The 14,587-nt window shown below is 37.8% G+C and overlaps 1 protein-coding gene and 1 long non-coding RNA gene across 5 annotated transcripts; both read left to right on the top strand.

The window, feature by feature from the left end:
- The first annotated feature begins 6,938 nt into the window (after window positions 1–6,938).
- LOC149987534 (uncharacterized) lies at window positions 6,939–8,629 on the top strand. Of its 3 annotated transcripts, none has more exons than XR_016497890.1 (4): window positions 6,939–7,153; window positions 7,897–7,934; window positions 8,150–8,316; window positions 8,589–8,622. It is a non-coding gene; the product is annotated as an uncharacterized LOC149987534 (long non-coding RNA). The 3 variants fall into 3 exon arrangements; XR_016497888.1 differs by having other exon boundaries at window positions 6,942–7,428; window positions 8,589–8,629; XR_016497889.1 differs by lacking the exon at window positions 8,589–8,622 and having other exon boundaries at window positions 6,942–7,428; window positions 8,201–8,304.
- LOC112294660 (uncharacterized) lies at window positions 8,589–13,167 on the top strand. Of its 2 annotated transcripts, none has more exons than XM_024545369.3 (9): window positions 8,589–8,697; window positions 8,856–9,000; window positions 9,129–9,362; window positions 9,493–10,855; window positions 11,041–11,264; window positions 11,669–11,742; window positions 11,908–12,040; window positions 12,424–12,448; window positions 12,600–13,167. In XM_024545369.3, the coding sequence occupies exons 1-9, from the start codon at window positions 8,633–8,635 to the stop codon at window positions 12,611–12,613; spliced, it is 2,277 nt and encodes a 758-aa protein (XP_024401137.1). In that variant the 5' UTR covers window positions 8,589–8,632; the 3' UTR covers window positions 12,614–13,167. The 2 variants fall into 2 exon arrangements, with proteins under 2 accessions (XP_024401137.1, XP_024401135.1); XM_024545367.3 differs by having other exon boundaries at window positions 12,424–12,452.
- Window positions 13,168–14,587: the final 1,420 nt, after the last annotated feature.

Below are 14,587 nucleotides of genomic sequence, written 5' to 3'. Positions count from 1 at the left end.
ATCTAAAAACAAAGAACATTCTTGTCTCTTATGCGAACCAAAGAGATCCGAATTTCATGACAGTGAAAGTAGCCGATTTTGGTCTTGTTTGCTCCAAAAGAAAAAGCGAACTGATTGTTTCACGTCAGGCACATAAGCTGGATATGGTCAAGTGGAAAGCACCAGAGTATTTGAAGGTACAATTCAAAAACTTCACTTCATCTTGCAATCAAGATGAAGCTTGTTCAGAGTCGGATTCCAGTTCGGAATCCGAGTCAGAAATGGAAGGAAGCTCAAATTCTCCAGTCATCAATGTGAGGCTCCCTGGAGTTGATGTCTTTGCAGCCGATGTTTACAGCTTCGCTCTGATATGCTCTCATATCTTGACTGGGAATGATCCATATCCAAATATGAACTGGAAGAAATTGGGGGTTAAAATCTTGTCTGGCCTGAGACCCAACTTGCCCACTACATGCCAACCCTGGTTAAGAGACCTTTTGCAATCATGTTGGGCTGAACCTGATCGACGACCTTCCTTCTCCGAAATCCATACGAAATTGGAACATTTTCATGGCGAGTTACTCTGAATAGATAGTGGATTCCAGCTTTTGTACTCATTCAAAGTTGTTGATCATTGTAACTTTGATGACTTAAACAGCTGTGAGACTATTGTCAAAGTACAGTGCAACTCTTGTTTTGCTTATTGTTCGTATCTGGTTTCTTTTTGCTTGTATTCATGTTCGATGATAAATTGGGAATATGGTGTACGGCACTTCCGAAACGCTCGAGTAGAAAAATTCTGATGGCGATTTTGTCGGAATGAATGAGATCCTTCTGCGAAGATTGGGGAGATGATTGGATCTATAACAAAGTCGGGTCTTGCGCAATTACTTCAATTACATGGACATCCACATAAAATGGTGCATGAAAGTGATGAAGTATTCAGTCCCTTGGAGCAAATGTGTGGTGTCTCCAGTACTTCAAATTGTGGCAAGGATAGTTCGAGTTCTATGACTGACAGTTCAATGCGTGAGTGTGTAGCAACTAGTGCAGCCCAAAAAATACAGAAAGCATTAAGAAGCCATAATGAGAGAAAACAACAATTGTCGGCTAGTCAAATCCAGCAGGACAGGAGTTGGAAGGTGCAGAAGGATTTTTTGAACCTGCGCCAACAAGTAGTGAGAGGACGATATGGGAAAGTTTATGAAGCTACTTGGCTTGGAGGCATGTCCGCTATGAAGTCCATGCCGCGGTTGGAGGAGGGCTTAGGCATTTCTTTGGGAAGTGCCAAAAGTGTACTTCTCGTCCGTAGTTAAGGTATCAAAATTCCGCGGTTCGGCAGCAATCAGGTGTTCCATAGAAACTTCACATAGAAGCCATTAAATCTATTTTTTGATAGATTGCTGTGTATTTCAACTTTTGGTGGTTTACCTCGGCCCTTCAAAGCTGGTGAAACGCAGGTAGGTCAGAATGTTTTGAACTCTCGCACTGAAGAGGCACACAGCAGTATACGATGTAGAAACTAAACGTTTCTTCGATTTGAAATGCTGGTTTGTGAGCTTTGTGATGCCGGATGTCCGTGTCATCCATCGCCATTCTGTACTTACTGGTTTGAGGTATGAATCCAAAAATTCCACGTGAGAATTCTTTTGTAAGCTATGTTTAAGATAACTGTCTGTACCATATCAATCACTCACAAGATGGAATTGAACACTGAAGGTTAAACTAATTATGAAATCAAAGCAACCTAAACAAGATGGTTTATAGTAAATAATTAAAAATAACTCTACCACCTAAGGCCCAAGAAATTCCTTAAATTGAGATGGAAAAGCCACCAACTTTCAAATTCTTTAGCTGAATTTGTCAGCACACCTAGTGCTTTGCATGTAATAATCATTTCAGCCAAAGATCATATTAGCAATAGACTACTGTAAGACTAACGTCATCCCTATATCACATCCACACTGCTTGACTGTCGTAACCCTAAGAAAGAAATGCTTCTATTAGCTCTACACTGGAATTAACGGAACCAAACGCGAACTTCTTCAAGGGAGTTTCCCTCTTCTGAAAGATGGTCACTTACAGACGGCTCTGAAGTGCTCAGTGTTCTCTATTCAACATAATGACCAACTTGGGCAAGCGAATCTAAATGTGTAAAAAATAATTCAAATTTAAATGCCTTCTCCATGCTCTCCAACGACCACCAATAATCATTTAATCCTTACTTCCCTGCCCTCATCGTTAAGTCCGGCCGAGGTTGCACCCAATCAAATACTGAGACAGTACAGCCACCGAATACTGTAAACAACGATGATTGCGGGGCCCCACAATTTCGTTCCGACACTCGTAACCTCCGTTAATCGAAGCGGGACACCTAGATATTTGCAGCTACAACAGCTTCATGTTCATATCCATTAAGCACTGACAGAAATCGGTTCCTCTGCTTTGACAAATACAGACCAGACCTTGAAATGCTCCACCAGAATTGACCAAGTTCTAACGCTGACGGATATCCTCGGGTAGTAAACCGTGTCCCAGGTCTTCCACCTCCAGAGGGAAAAAAAAAAAAAAAAAAAAAAAACGATTCGAAATTATAGATTTTCAAAACAAATTAAAAATGAGAATAAAATATAAATTTGAAGTTTGAACAGATCAATCTGACTTCGACGCAGACAAACAGTGACGTAAGAAATTATCAGGCAGAGCCGACCAAACTCAGAGGGTGCGACGCCATCTCTGACTCACGTAGATTCGGCCAAGCACAGAATGTTACTCCTCGAAGTCCCCACCGTTCACGGCACTAACTTGGAGACAACGACCAACCCACGACGGGACTGTCTTGCTCGTGGCCTCTGCCAGACTCACTGCGACGAAGCTGACACTGCAACAAAACCTGCACAATATCATCAAACTCAAGTCCTGATGAACTCAAACCCTAATCTGGAAGTCAAGTTCATTGAACGTAGAATCTCCGATCATCAAAAGCAAGATCAATCACTCCCGAGTTTGAAGAAGTTGCCACTTCCGCTAATGAAAAGATCAGAAAAGGTGAAAGGTGGCATGGAAGATGGTGGCTTGGGAGGGCAGCAATTGTAGTGTTCATTCTTTTCTATTTAAAGTCAACTTTTTTTTATCATGTATGTAAATAGATTTTCAAATTCATGGTGCTCGACTGGCGTTGGAAAGAGTTTTATCCCACTTATGCAATCTAAATTTAAGTTAAGGTTTTTTTGAAAAGAAAGGTTAAGATTATTGGAATTAGTTACAATCTTGTTTCAATGCTTGGATGGCTAACATGACTTGTGTGGACATGATATAAGGCAACCCAAAATCTAAAATAGTGGTAATAGAAAATACCAAGTTTAGGTTGAGCATGAGACATGATTTGTAAAGAACCACTAGTACAAAAGACATGTTTGACAAACTACGTTACAAAAGATACAATTATATAGAATTAAGTAGACAAAGGTCTTATAGAAATTGATCTTTATAAGAATAATTTATGAAAAATGTTTATTTTAGGTATTTCCATAATTTTAGAAAATACTAAACTTCTAACATTATATCAACTTATATCATCCTATATCATCTTTTTAAAAATCGACTTATATCATCTTTTTGAAATAAATTTTGACACTCTTTCACATAAATTGTAATTTTATGTAAATTTGTAATAATTATTATTTTTGTGGTTGGAAGCCTTTGAACTTAGTATTTGAACAATTGTTTCATCAACTTCAAAGGTAGTTGGCTTATGCTCTTTTCTTAAGAACACCCTAAGACAAAAGCATATTCTTCATCAAATTAAATAGCTTAGAAATAAAAAGGATTCTACAATTACTTAATTTTTTTGAACTATTTATTTAATAAGCACATTTTAAAAAGTATATCCATTTCTTCAACTACAAAATAAATTAATATTGTAATCTCTAATTAAAATAAAAGAGTGTTTTATTTTAATTTAAAATATAAGAAATAAAATAAAATAAAATAAAAATCTTGTATCAATCAAGAAGCTTTAAACTTAAATCTAAAATATTATGAGATTAGCCATCTCAAATAGATAACAATGACTTAACAATTGCAATAGAAAAAGATTGACAAAATAAAAGAAATTTTCATCTCTAAAATTTATTCTTATCTAAATAAATTAAAAGTACTTTTGTCATACTATTTAGTTGAACATACAACAATTTTAACCATAAATTGAATATATAGCCTAGTAGTATAATCTTGTAAGACAAGTGATACATCTCTTAGAATTAAAAGCATATAATACACAAATAAAAAAAATCTAAAGCAATTAAAATAATAATAATATTATAAATAAATCAATATTAATATATTATTCTAATAAAGTGAAAGTAACTAACGAAATAGGAAGGCTTCATATAAAATCAACCAATACAACCAATCTAATATTACTAAAATCTAAATGAAATCCATTATAGTTGTTATGAAACTTTTCTAAGTTATTAAAAAAAAAATGTAATATTTTATTTATTTGTTTATTTTATTGTATTATGTATTTTATTTATTTATTCATTTTATTGTATTATGTATTTTTTTTATTTTATGTTTTCTACAACACATCAATTTCAAGCCAAAAATATTTAAAATGGATATCTCAAGTATTTTACAAATCAAAACTAGATCAAAAATATTTTGGTCTTATAGAACTAAAATAAACTTTGTTACAGTAATTCATTAAAATATCCTATTATTGTCTCAATAGTATTATTTTATTTTATTTTTCCTTGACAATGAAGTTCACTACAAAAAAATTAAAAAAATATGTATATTTTTATTTTTTTAATAAAGAATTAAACATATACAAAGTTCTTTTCTAAAAACACATACATGTTTGTTACTTTAATCAAATTTAGTATAAGCTATTCAAAACTCTAACAATTAATTCTTCAAAATTATATGTATTACCTCTAATGTTTAATTGTAGAAACTATGCATAGTTTATAGATAGTAAGTAAGATGAAAGAGCATTTATTTATGAAATAACTTTGTATCCATTTCAATAATAGAAAAAAATCAATTAGAATAATAAGATTTTCTAATTAAAAAAGGAGAAAAAAAAGACGCTCATTCTTTCTTTTCTCTTTTATATTTTAAAATCTATTTATGTCCATATTGAACTATTTTTCTAATTTATTGTATTCAAATTCTTCTTTTCTTCTTTTCTTTTACAATATATAATGTTTAATTTTGATATAATAGAATTAATCCTCTAATATCTTTAATTTTTATCATTGATAATGTGATCCTAAAACTTATAATTAGTGAGAATAAGTAAAGAAATTTATTCTCTTTAGAAGAATGAAACAATATATTTTTTACTAAACTACATATAATATGGCAAGAATGACATCTTATTTATTTTTTATATTTTAAAGACTCATCTGAGATTTAAATTTAAATTTAAAAGAATTTATTTCATTACAAAAACATGCTTGAGCAGTAACCTAAATATGCAATTGATATTTATTTTCAAAAGGGGTATTTTTAAACAAAGACATTAAATTCTGTGTCTACTTTTTCTGCCATTATTTTTTTTTCTGTACTATTGCAATAAGTATATAATTGGTCCATATTTTACATACCATTTTTGTGGAGTTCTGTTACATGTTCTGATAGAATGTGCACATCAAGAAGGGAAAAGCTTGAGTCCTATCACAGCAATCAGATCCATACTTTATAAACAGTGAGAATGTGTTTGTGTACGCATGGTTGAAATCAAAGTAAAACGTTGATAGTTCACACATTATCAAAAAAAATCCCCATTAATCCATTTGTTATATCAATTGAGAAATGTAATATTATCTGTCCGAGTCCTTGACCAACACATATTACAGTATTCAAGAAGGATCCGGAGCGTCCCAATGCACACCGTGAAAGCCGTCCAGCTGCATCTTTTTCAGCGACAAAAGATGGAGAAGTATGAAGATTCCGTTAGCATCACAGAGTTTAACCAATCTGGATCTCTGCAATGGGTCACGGAAAACAAACAAAAAAGAATAACATTTCAATAATGGCAGCGTTATCTGTAAACACTCGGATCATCCGAGTTCCATGAATTTACAGGCCTCACCACAAAAACCTGGCTCGCCCCGAAACTACCTCGTCGGGTACACACAAACGGTGGAGCAAGTTTATCGATCATAGGCGGGTGTCGATGAGCTTGCAGGCTTCCAGAACCTGATGCTAGGATTGGAAGCTGGCCAAGGGAGAAAGGATTCTGCCCTTTGTTGGGAGATTTGACGGGCGAGAGCCAAGCGAATGGATGGAAACAATGACTTAGCTGATGCACATTTTTTCAGATTTGGATCCGATGCAGCGAGCGTCGTGGTGATGGTAACGACACCATGGAATGATAACAGGTCTTGCTCTGTCAGTGGACCCGTGCTTGGAATCGAAACAACAAAGGGAGATGTGCGTCAGTGGTCGGACGTCACGACGTGCCTGTTCAAGTCGGAGCTTCACCAGCAAAAACGGGAAACTAACCTGACATTGTTACATGCTTGGTAAACTCGGAGATTCAACTGCAAAAACTGCTAACTGTGGCCATGTACTCACCTTTCTAACCAATGCATCGGGTATACTCCGGCTGTGTCTTAAAAAAAAACAGAAAGCTGGTACCTGTGCCGCATCGATGCGTGATTAAAGAATCGCGAGCTCGAGGGTCGCAATGGGCAGCCTCCAGTGCTGTGAAGGCAGGTGGGTGTGCTAGAAGACACGAGCGTCGAATGTCTGGAAGGGAAAGGCATTGATTCGGTGCCACCTTGTCGATCAGGGATCACGAATTCGTGATCCCGTTCGCCAGGCTGGGATTTGGCAGAGCGTCGGTGGGAGCCAGCTGGGGCACAATAATTAGCTCGGGTCTGGACAGGCCTGCACGTGGCCGGGGGTTCTAATCCTCTTCTCGAGAGCCTGTCTAAAACGGCATCGACTAGTCATTGCTGAGGAGTCTCCGACCGCGGGTCGGGAAGAGAGATTCGCTGATCGTCTGTTGGACGAAGGTTTTCTGCGATCTGCTAATATTGGGAGTTGGTGGAACCGATGGCGAAGCGGGGAGAGAGGCTCGGGGAGGCCTTGCAGATTTGCGGAGAAGCGGACGAGGCTCTTGTGATGTTCCCTGTGGCCCTCCACGATCTCCCGAACGGTTCGTGTTGGTTGGGGCTCATCACGATGTTGGCTGATGCGGATGGAGTGAGCCAGTGGCGCAATTTGTTGTGTGGTGTGTCGGTGGTTATGGTGGATTTAGGATGCATTGTTGTCTTAGTTTCCCGGTGACGCTTCGATGAGTGTAATCTGTGATTTCACGGGATTTTTAGGCATTTACATGGATTGTGGAAGATTCTCTGATGTTTCAGGGAGTTTTTATGCATTTTGACGAGGCGGGATAGTTGTGATGAGTGGCTGCATTAAGTGCATCCCGTAAGTTCTCAAGTTTCTGTAGATCGTCGTCTCTACTTTAAATGCCTATTTCATTTTTATGTAATTTTCTTTGAGTGGTGTAGTATTTTACAGGGAGGCAGAACTTCTCCACTTTACTAGAGTTTGGTCCTAGTTTTGAGGTATTGCCACGGCGGGAGCGGGGCCTGAGAATTGTTAGACTTTTAATATGACGAATTGCTGTGTATTGTCAAGTATCGTTGTAAGTTCGTTGGTTGTGGATATATTTGGGTGCGAAAGATTTTCATGTTCATTAGGCGATTGGAGCTTGTGACGGCATTCAGGGCTTTATAACCGCTGCAAGAGTGCTGGGGCATTTGACTTATGGTAGTAAGTTTAGGGTTATGATGAAGGAAGAGGTTGGTTTATTAAACGGACACTAGCAATACATCTTGTTAATTAGTTACTGGATATGCGCCTGAAGTGTGCGAACATTTGGTTGCTATGCAGGTTTTCTATTTGAAAGGGCGGAACGCACCTTGCTCAAGGTAAGAGAAGAGAATAATCTCCATTGCACAACTTCGTTCTCATTCTCGAAGCTCAAAATTCTCCCACACGATGCCTTTAGCAAGAGTATTGGGAAGCTTAGTAGCTTGTACTGAATACCCATTGCCATCGACAGCCTTAAAATAGTTCTGAGAAGAAATCTGGATATATAATAGTAACTGCCTGTATTGAATTCCGAGTGGGAGTATATACGCAGTTTGCATTATCAACTCCAAAGGTACCAACAGTTCATTCGTCATTCCTTTAGCTGCTGTACACTACGTGTACGGCCTCTATGTTCGTGGAACAAGACCAAGCATCATATTTTGGCCCTGCTTCCTACCCCAACAGGACGGGTTTTCGAAGCGTTCATGCACTCTGCTGGTAGGAAGTTTCTCTTTTGCTCCCGCATTGTCGTTTATGCTAACCTTACATTATTTCTCCACATTGCCTCTAGTTCTTGTTTCAATGCTGGGCATTGCTCTGCATGATTAAGTCATTGTAAGTGATGCTATGTTAGGTCATACTAGCTAGAAATGAAACCTAATGGTCGCAATTTCTGCCATTTTCTTCAATTTGTGTTCTGTTTTGTTTCTGTCCAAATCTAGTCCTCACTCATCAAATCGTGCTCGCCCTTGATTTTTCTGTGGCCACAGCCAGTATGATGTCGTTCTTTACTAGGTGATGCTCTCCCTTTGCCATGAGGGACGGAATGGCGGGCGACATGGGAGCTAAGCTCTACCAGCTCACAACCCTACAGATTAGGTAATTTTTTTGTTATCACTCAATGGTCTTGATGTAAAGAGCATGTTCAAGATTTCTCCACATCCTTTCGTAGAAATTTTGGAGTAGCGGCTATGAGGGTGTTATTTGCTTTCTTGTGGTCAAGGCTTATGAGAATTTGAAATTTGTGTGGAATGCAGAGATCTGCAGTCTTATGTCTCCAGACTTTTTGTGCTAGTTGCGAACGAGAACTCCAAGCTAGTATTCTTAGTAGACAATGAGCCTTGGACATTACCAGAATATCGTTTTAGGCCTGCAGAGCTTTGGCAGCTTATGGTCACCCAGGTATACAGCATTTTCCCTGTTTTTTATGCTGATCCTTCTTTTTCGGGAAATGTTATTTTCTTCGACGATTTCAAATATGGTATTTATTGCTGATGCTTGGGTTGGGTCATCGCACTTATCTTTTGCAGTCTAGAGTCTCTCCTTTTGCTAACCGACGAAGGAGGGAGAGTGTCGAGGACTGCTGTGGTGCACTGGCTAACCCACACCAGGGCTTTGAAGAATTATCGACCTGGTCGAACTTTAAGAATTTGTTCAGGTCTCTTCCTCTTGTGAAGACCTCTCCTCAGGGGCTACACGGTTGCGTGGCCTTCGAGGTGGAGTGGGCCAGTGTTCGTGGCATAAATTACAGCAATGAGCTTCTGGTGAGTTGTGTGCAAGAGATAATCTCAAATTTCAATCCGAGGTCCATTCATGAATTCATTACGTTCATCTTTCAAATAAAAATTAGGCTGAGATCTGAAGTGATGATGAAAAACGATGTTTTGAGGACAGACGGACACGTCCGTTGCCATGGAAGTAAAGACAATGGAGAAGAGGGAATTCGACAATCTGGAACAAGCTCAAGCCTGGTATTCTTCAGAAAGGCGTGAACCATCCATGGAGACTATCTCATCAACTGCTGGAACTTTCTTAGGAGAGTGCTCTGTTGCCAGACTTTCGGCCAACTGCTCGGAGGGATGCTTTTGTAAAGTTTTTTCTCCGCGTTTGACTACGGACGACAGTGTCAGTATTGATGAGAACTCTGATGCGGATGAACGTGACGGGTATGTAGAGGATGATGTCAGTGATTATTGTACTGTGACATCCTTTGGTGAGGACATTTTAGACTCTGAGGAAGATTTTAACGAGAATGACCAGGAGTATTGGACTCCCCCTTCGTCGCCACACAGTATCCAGCGTCAATGCTCTTGGAGTTGGGATGTCTTCAAAGACAATCAGCAATACTTTTCACATGCAGTATGTAATTCACAGTTTGAAGAGGGGTATGACGAAGAAGATCTTGTAAATCGTGAACGGAATCATTGCGCTACTCCTTCGTCAGACGTTTTCGAGGGAGAAATTGATAGTAATCGGATTTTGTTGCCGTTGGCATCAAGGGAAGTTGTGGATATGAGTCAAGCCCTTGCCACAGAATCAAATAGCGCAGGTTTCATTTCGGAAAGGTGTTACTTGGCAGGGATCGATGATTGCCCTACGGAGACTTATGGAGACGTACTCATTGTTTTTAGGTTCAAGGATCCTGTGTTGCCATTTGAGCTGCAAAAGATTGCTACGGCGGATCCGCGGCTGCTGAAGATGATAGAAGCCGGGTTGCCCTCGTGGGTGGTTTTTTTGCAGTCATATCCAATTTTCTGCAAGCTATATCGTCCGTGGATGCGGCCGCTCTGTGCAACTGTCTACTTCATAGTTTCTATAGTGACAGTGTTAATTGGATTCTATGACTTATACAAGAATGTCCCTATCCTCAAGGCCACAGCAGCGCGCTTGTGCGGCCCGCTCTTCGAGTGGATTGAATCTTGGGAGATGATCTCACGGCTTAAGTATCTTGGGACCATGCTGATGTTACAGAACTTTGAGAAAGGTTTTCGGTGGTTGCTTATGTCAATCAAAGCTGTCAGACAATTATTCCAGTTGCTGATGTGGCCTTTTGTGAAGCCTCTGTCATTGTTGGTTGAAGTAGCACTCCCTGCCTGGAGCTTGCTGCTTGGAGTACTTCTGGGTGGCTGGAATCATTTATCAATGACACTGCAGTCTTTTTGCGATCTTTTTTCTTCGGTATTCATGGCTTTCAGCAGTCTTCTACGTTTCATAATTTGGCCCTTCTGCTTGCTGCTAAGCACTGTGTGGAACCTCGGTGGGTGCTCTTGCTTCAAATTAACTGTTGGAGGTTTGATGTTCTAGTAAAACTTTGCCTCTAGTTTAACTAGAACTGTACAGGACTTCTCATGTTTCAAATATTTATATAATCAAAACGAACTGTTTTCAAAGCATGTAGTGCAGTTTGATAAACTCCTTGTTGCAATTATGAATATTTTGCAGGCATTTACCCAATTTTGGCGGCAGTTTGGACATTAGTGAGTCTGCCTCTACAGGTGGTGCGACTTATCTTGTTACTTGCAGAGAACCTAACCGATGGGCTCGTGGACTTGATGCAATTTATACGTATTAGCATTGCTCCTGCTGCTTTAACTATCAAGACTGCCAAGGCGGCAACGCCTTATCCCTCGTTATGGCGTGCCCTTTGGAACGACATTTTTTCTAAGGTGAGGTCTCGTGGAGAATGGGCTGTTGAGTATAATTACGGCTGGTCAACCTCCGAAGGATGGGGGATTTTTGCCAAATATCAGTTGTATTGTAAAATGTCTCTGTGAAGTTCTTCTGAAGTTTGTGTTAGGTACCAGCTAATGTGCAGGTCACATCACAATGTTCTATACCACAATACTTCTTTCGATTTATGTCAAACTAATTCTCAAGGCTTAATTTTGAGAATGCAGCAAATGTTCAGCTTTCATTAATCTTATGTTTAATTGAAGTCCAGGGGTTCTTCAAATTACTGAAACTGAACATGATTTACATTAGCTGGTTTATGGTGACCGAGGCAAAGTCCCGGTGTTCATTGCCTTCTGCTCATCCTCGCGCCTCTTTGGTTTTGGTGCATCCTCCACAGGTCTTTCGTGCTATCAGAAGCATTCTAAATGGCTTGGTGGCTTTTTTAACAGCATGTAATCGGCATCGGCTCAGGTCTGTTGCAGACACTCTTATACACGAGATTTTCTGAAGCTATTTGTTGAGGCTAAGCAACGAATATGGTTGTTTTTCTGCTCCGGAACATTCTCTTTTGTAAATAATCAGAAATAAGGGAACTTCTATTTTGACTGTGTTACTGATTCATGTTCTCGTCTGCAGTATATACAATGAGGCTGTGGCCTGCCTTTTCCGTCTCAATTTAATGATTAAATATGGACAAAGCGTTGCTCTGCGAGTGTGGCAACAGATGATTTTTTTGCATGCCCCAAGTCCACTGGAGTCAAAGGTCAAGGTATGTACTCGTTAATTGAGCAATTTGTCACTATTACAAGAATCATCAAATGAACTGAAGTAGTATTCTTGCTATTTACTAAGAAATATAATTAGTACGTGTCGCGGTGGCGAGTGCATTATTTAGAATCTGATAACAGTGAAAACTTTTATATGAGTTTCTTTTTAATATGCTCTAAGAATTCGTTAGTCAATCCTTTGTGATGTCTGGAGATTTTAGTAGTTACTTTCGTAGGGTTTTCGCTCACTATGCTGCTTTTCATACGTACAATCACTTATTAATGCTTGCTCATGTGTTGAGATCCATCGATGACATCTATCATTTATGTCCTTCACAACTGTCAAATGCTCTTATTCATCACGTAAATTCTCCTTCATTTGCAGGTGGTTCGTGACCAAGAGTTTCGATGTAGGTATTTTACGCGCGCCCGAACAGCTCTAATTATAAATATTATCTACCAACATAATATTATCATGTAGGACATCTTTGTGTTGCGGGAGCGTTCAGATTTCTTACATAATATCTTGATTTACATTGCCTTGGGGTGTTTGTTTTGCAGTCGAGAAGTTATGAGATTAAGAAGGTGTGTAAGTGCGCAAGCGTGACGAATTCTTATCTTTAACTGCAATTCCGTCAACTCTAACCTGTACATAAGCGAAGAACAGCGACTAGAGTGTTGGCGTTTGAGCCGGAGTAGATCTCACTAAACCTACCAAACTGTACTAATAGACTGTATATTGCTCATTAAAATAGAAAATTATGTCAAAGTATGACTTTGGCAAGGGCTTATCCAGCTCTAAGTAATTTAGAAGCACAAAAATGGCTACACAAACCTCATATGCAGTGGTAGTGACCCTTCTCAACTGGGGTTTAATCCTACTAGATTGCGGAGGGGAGAAGATTTGGTTGCATTTGCAAATGCAATATTCTGCTATCCTTGAGAGCTTGTTTGAGAGTTTATCATCAGATTGTGATGATACCTCGAAGCATCGTTTAGAATATGAGGGTTTTTAACTAGCTGGCCAAAAAGGTGGCGGTCTTCAGCTCACCGGTGATTTGTTCACTTGGCTGCCTCTTGTATGCTATCTTTAAACATTAATTTTTTTACCCAAATGGGTCTTCCTGGCTTTGAGTTGTCAGAGTTGTGGTTTTGCACGCACTATTGAGTGAATATAATTTGGTTTTTTGCTCCTTCATCAACCAAAATTTGTAATATTTTTCTTGATCATGCTCATCTTTTCCAATGCGAACTGTTTGTCATGCATAAAGTTCTCGCCAGACTCATGCAGGCTGAGGTATGTTTTTCATTCATTTCGGAGAACTAATAATGATATAGGTAACATTCAACAAACTGTTAAACAAATTCATATTTTATCCTAAAAACATAATTTCTTAGATTATGAAATCTTTCAATTTGTCAAAAACAGAATGGTAATACTATTGTTCTCTTCTCAATTACAATTTCATGTAATATCAAACCATTTTGTGATATTCTAAAGTTCCATATAATTATTTTTTGTATATTATACTCAATTAAGTGTTTTGCTATCCATGATTTATTCCATTTTTTTAATAGACTAATCATGTGTGTCAAGTATAAAGCAAGTTTCTAATTAATTTATCTATATTCTATCAAACCTTTCTAAATCAAACTTTTCTATGGAGGTCACTCTTTATATCCTCTTCAAAAATGAGTTGGTTTCTTTAAATCCAAATGGTCCATAAGCAAATTTTCCTTGATTGTGACCAAATCTTGTAAAAAAAATTAAACAAAGAGATGTTGTTAGTAAAAATAGCTTGCTTCTATATGAAGGCTTTCCATGGCCTCTATTTCTAAGGATTAGATGCCAACTTATATAAGATAAAGGTGGACTAATCTTAATTCTACAATCTTAGTGATACTCCTATAAATAGTATAGGATGGCTTTGGAGTTTGGAGAGGTTAAAATACACATTGAATATTTATTTGTATACCAACTTTTTATCTCTAAGTATTGATTGCAATGCCTTTGTGCTTCTGTAATTATCTTTTTTCTATGAATTTGATTTAGCTAATATTTCTATAGATTCAATTATAAAGAGATAGATTGCCAAATAAGAAAGCTAAGACAAACATAAGCATTTATCAATTAGTTTAGACTTAAACATTGTTTTAATGCTTTGGAATTTGTGAATGATACCAATTGGTATTAACTACAATTGTTACAATCACACTTGCCAATGTTTCTTCTATCCTAAATTTAAATTAATTGGTGTTGATATCCAATTTAAATAAAGAAATTATCTTCTTCTTATTTTTTTATAAACTTCTTCAAGTTAATAGAAAGTCAAATTAGAAAGCTCTTAGCTTTAAATTCTAACATAAATCAATGCAATACTCTTCCAATTGTTAATATTAGTTTGATGGATTTTCAACAATAGAAAAGTCAAACACCAAGTAAGCAATCCACTTAAAATATAAATCTAATCATTTCTTGACTTTAAAAATCTCAAGTTGCTACAACATACCAATTGGATCTAACACAATAACAACTGAAATTTAATTTA

This window comes from Physcomitrium patens, chromosome 17 (genome assembly GCF_059467195.1).
Source record: "Physcomitrium patens ecotype Gransden chromosome 17, ASM5946719v1, whole genome shotgun sequence".
Taxonomy (NCBI): Eukaryota; Viridiplantae; Streptophyta; class Bryopsida; order Funariales; family Funariaceae; genus Physcomitrium; species Physcomitrium patens.
The sequence above is the reverse complement of the archived record's forward strand: the minus strand, read 5'-3'. Positions and strand labels throughout refer to the sequence as shown.

Coding starts and splice junctions, on each gene's coding strand:
- LOC112294660 (XM_024545367.3), top strand. CDS start 8,633: ATGAGGGACGGAATGGCGGGCGACATGGGAGCTAAGCTCTACCAGCTC. Junction 10,856..11,040: donor AAGCACTGTGTGGAACCTCG/GTGGGTGCTCTT, acceptor AATATTTTGCAG/GCATTTACCCAATTTTGGCG. Junction 12,041..12,423: donor CACTGGAGTCAAAGGTCAAG/GTATGTACTCGT, acceptor CTTCATTTGCAG/GTGGTTCGTGACCAAGAGTT.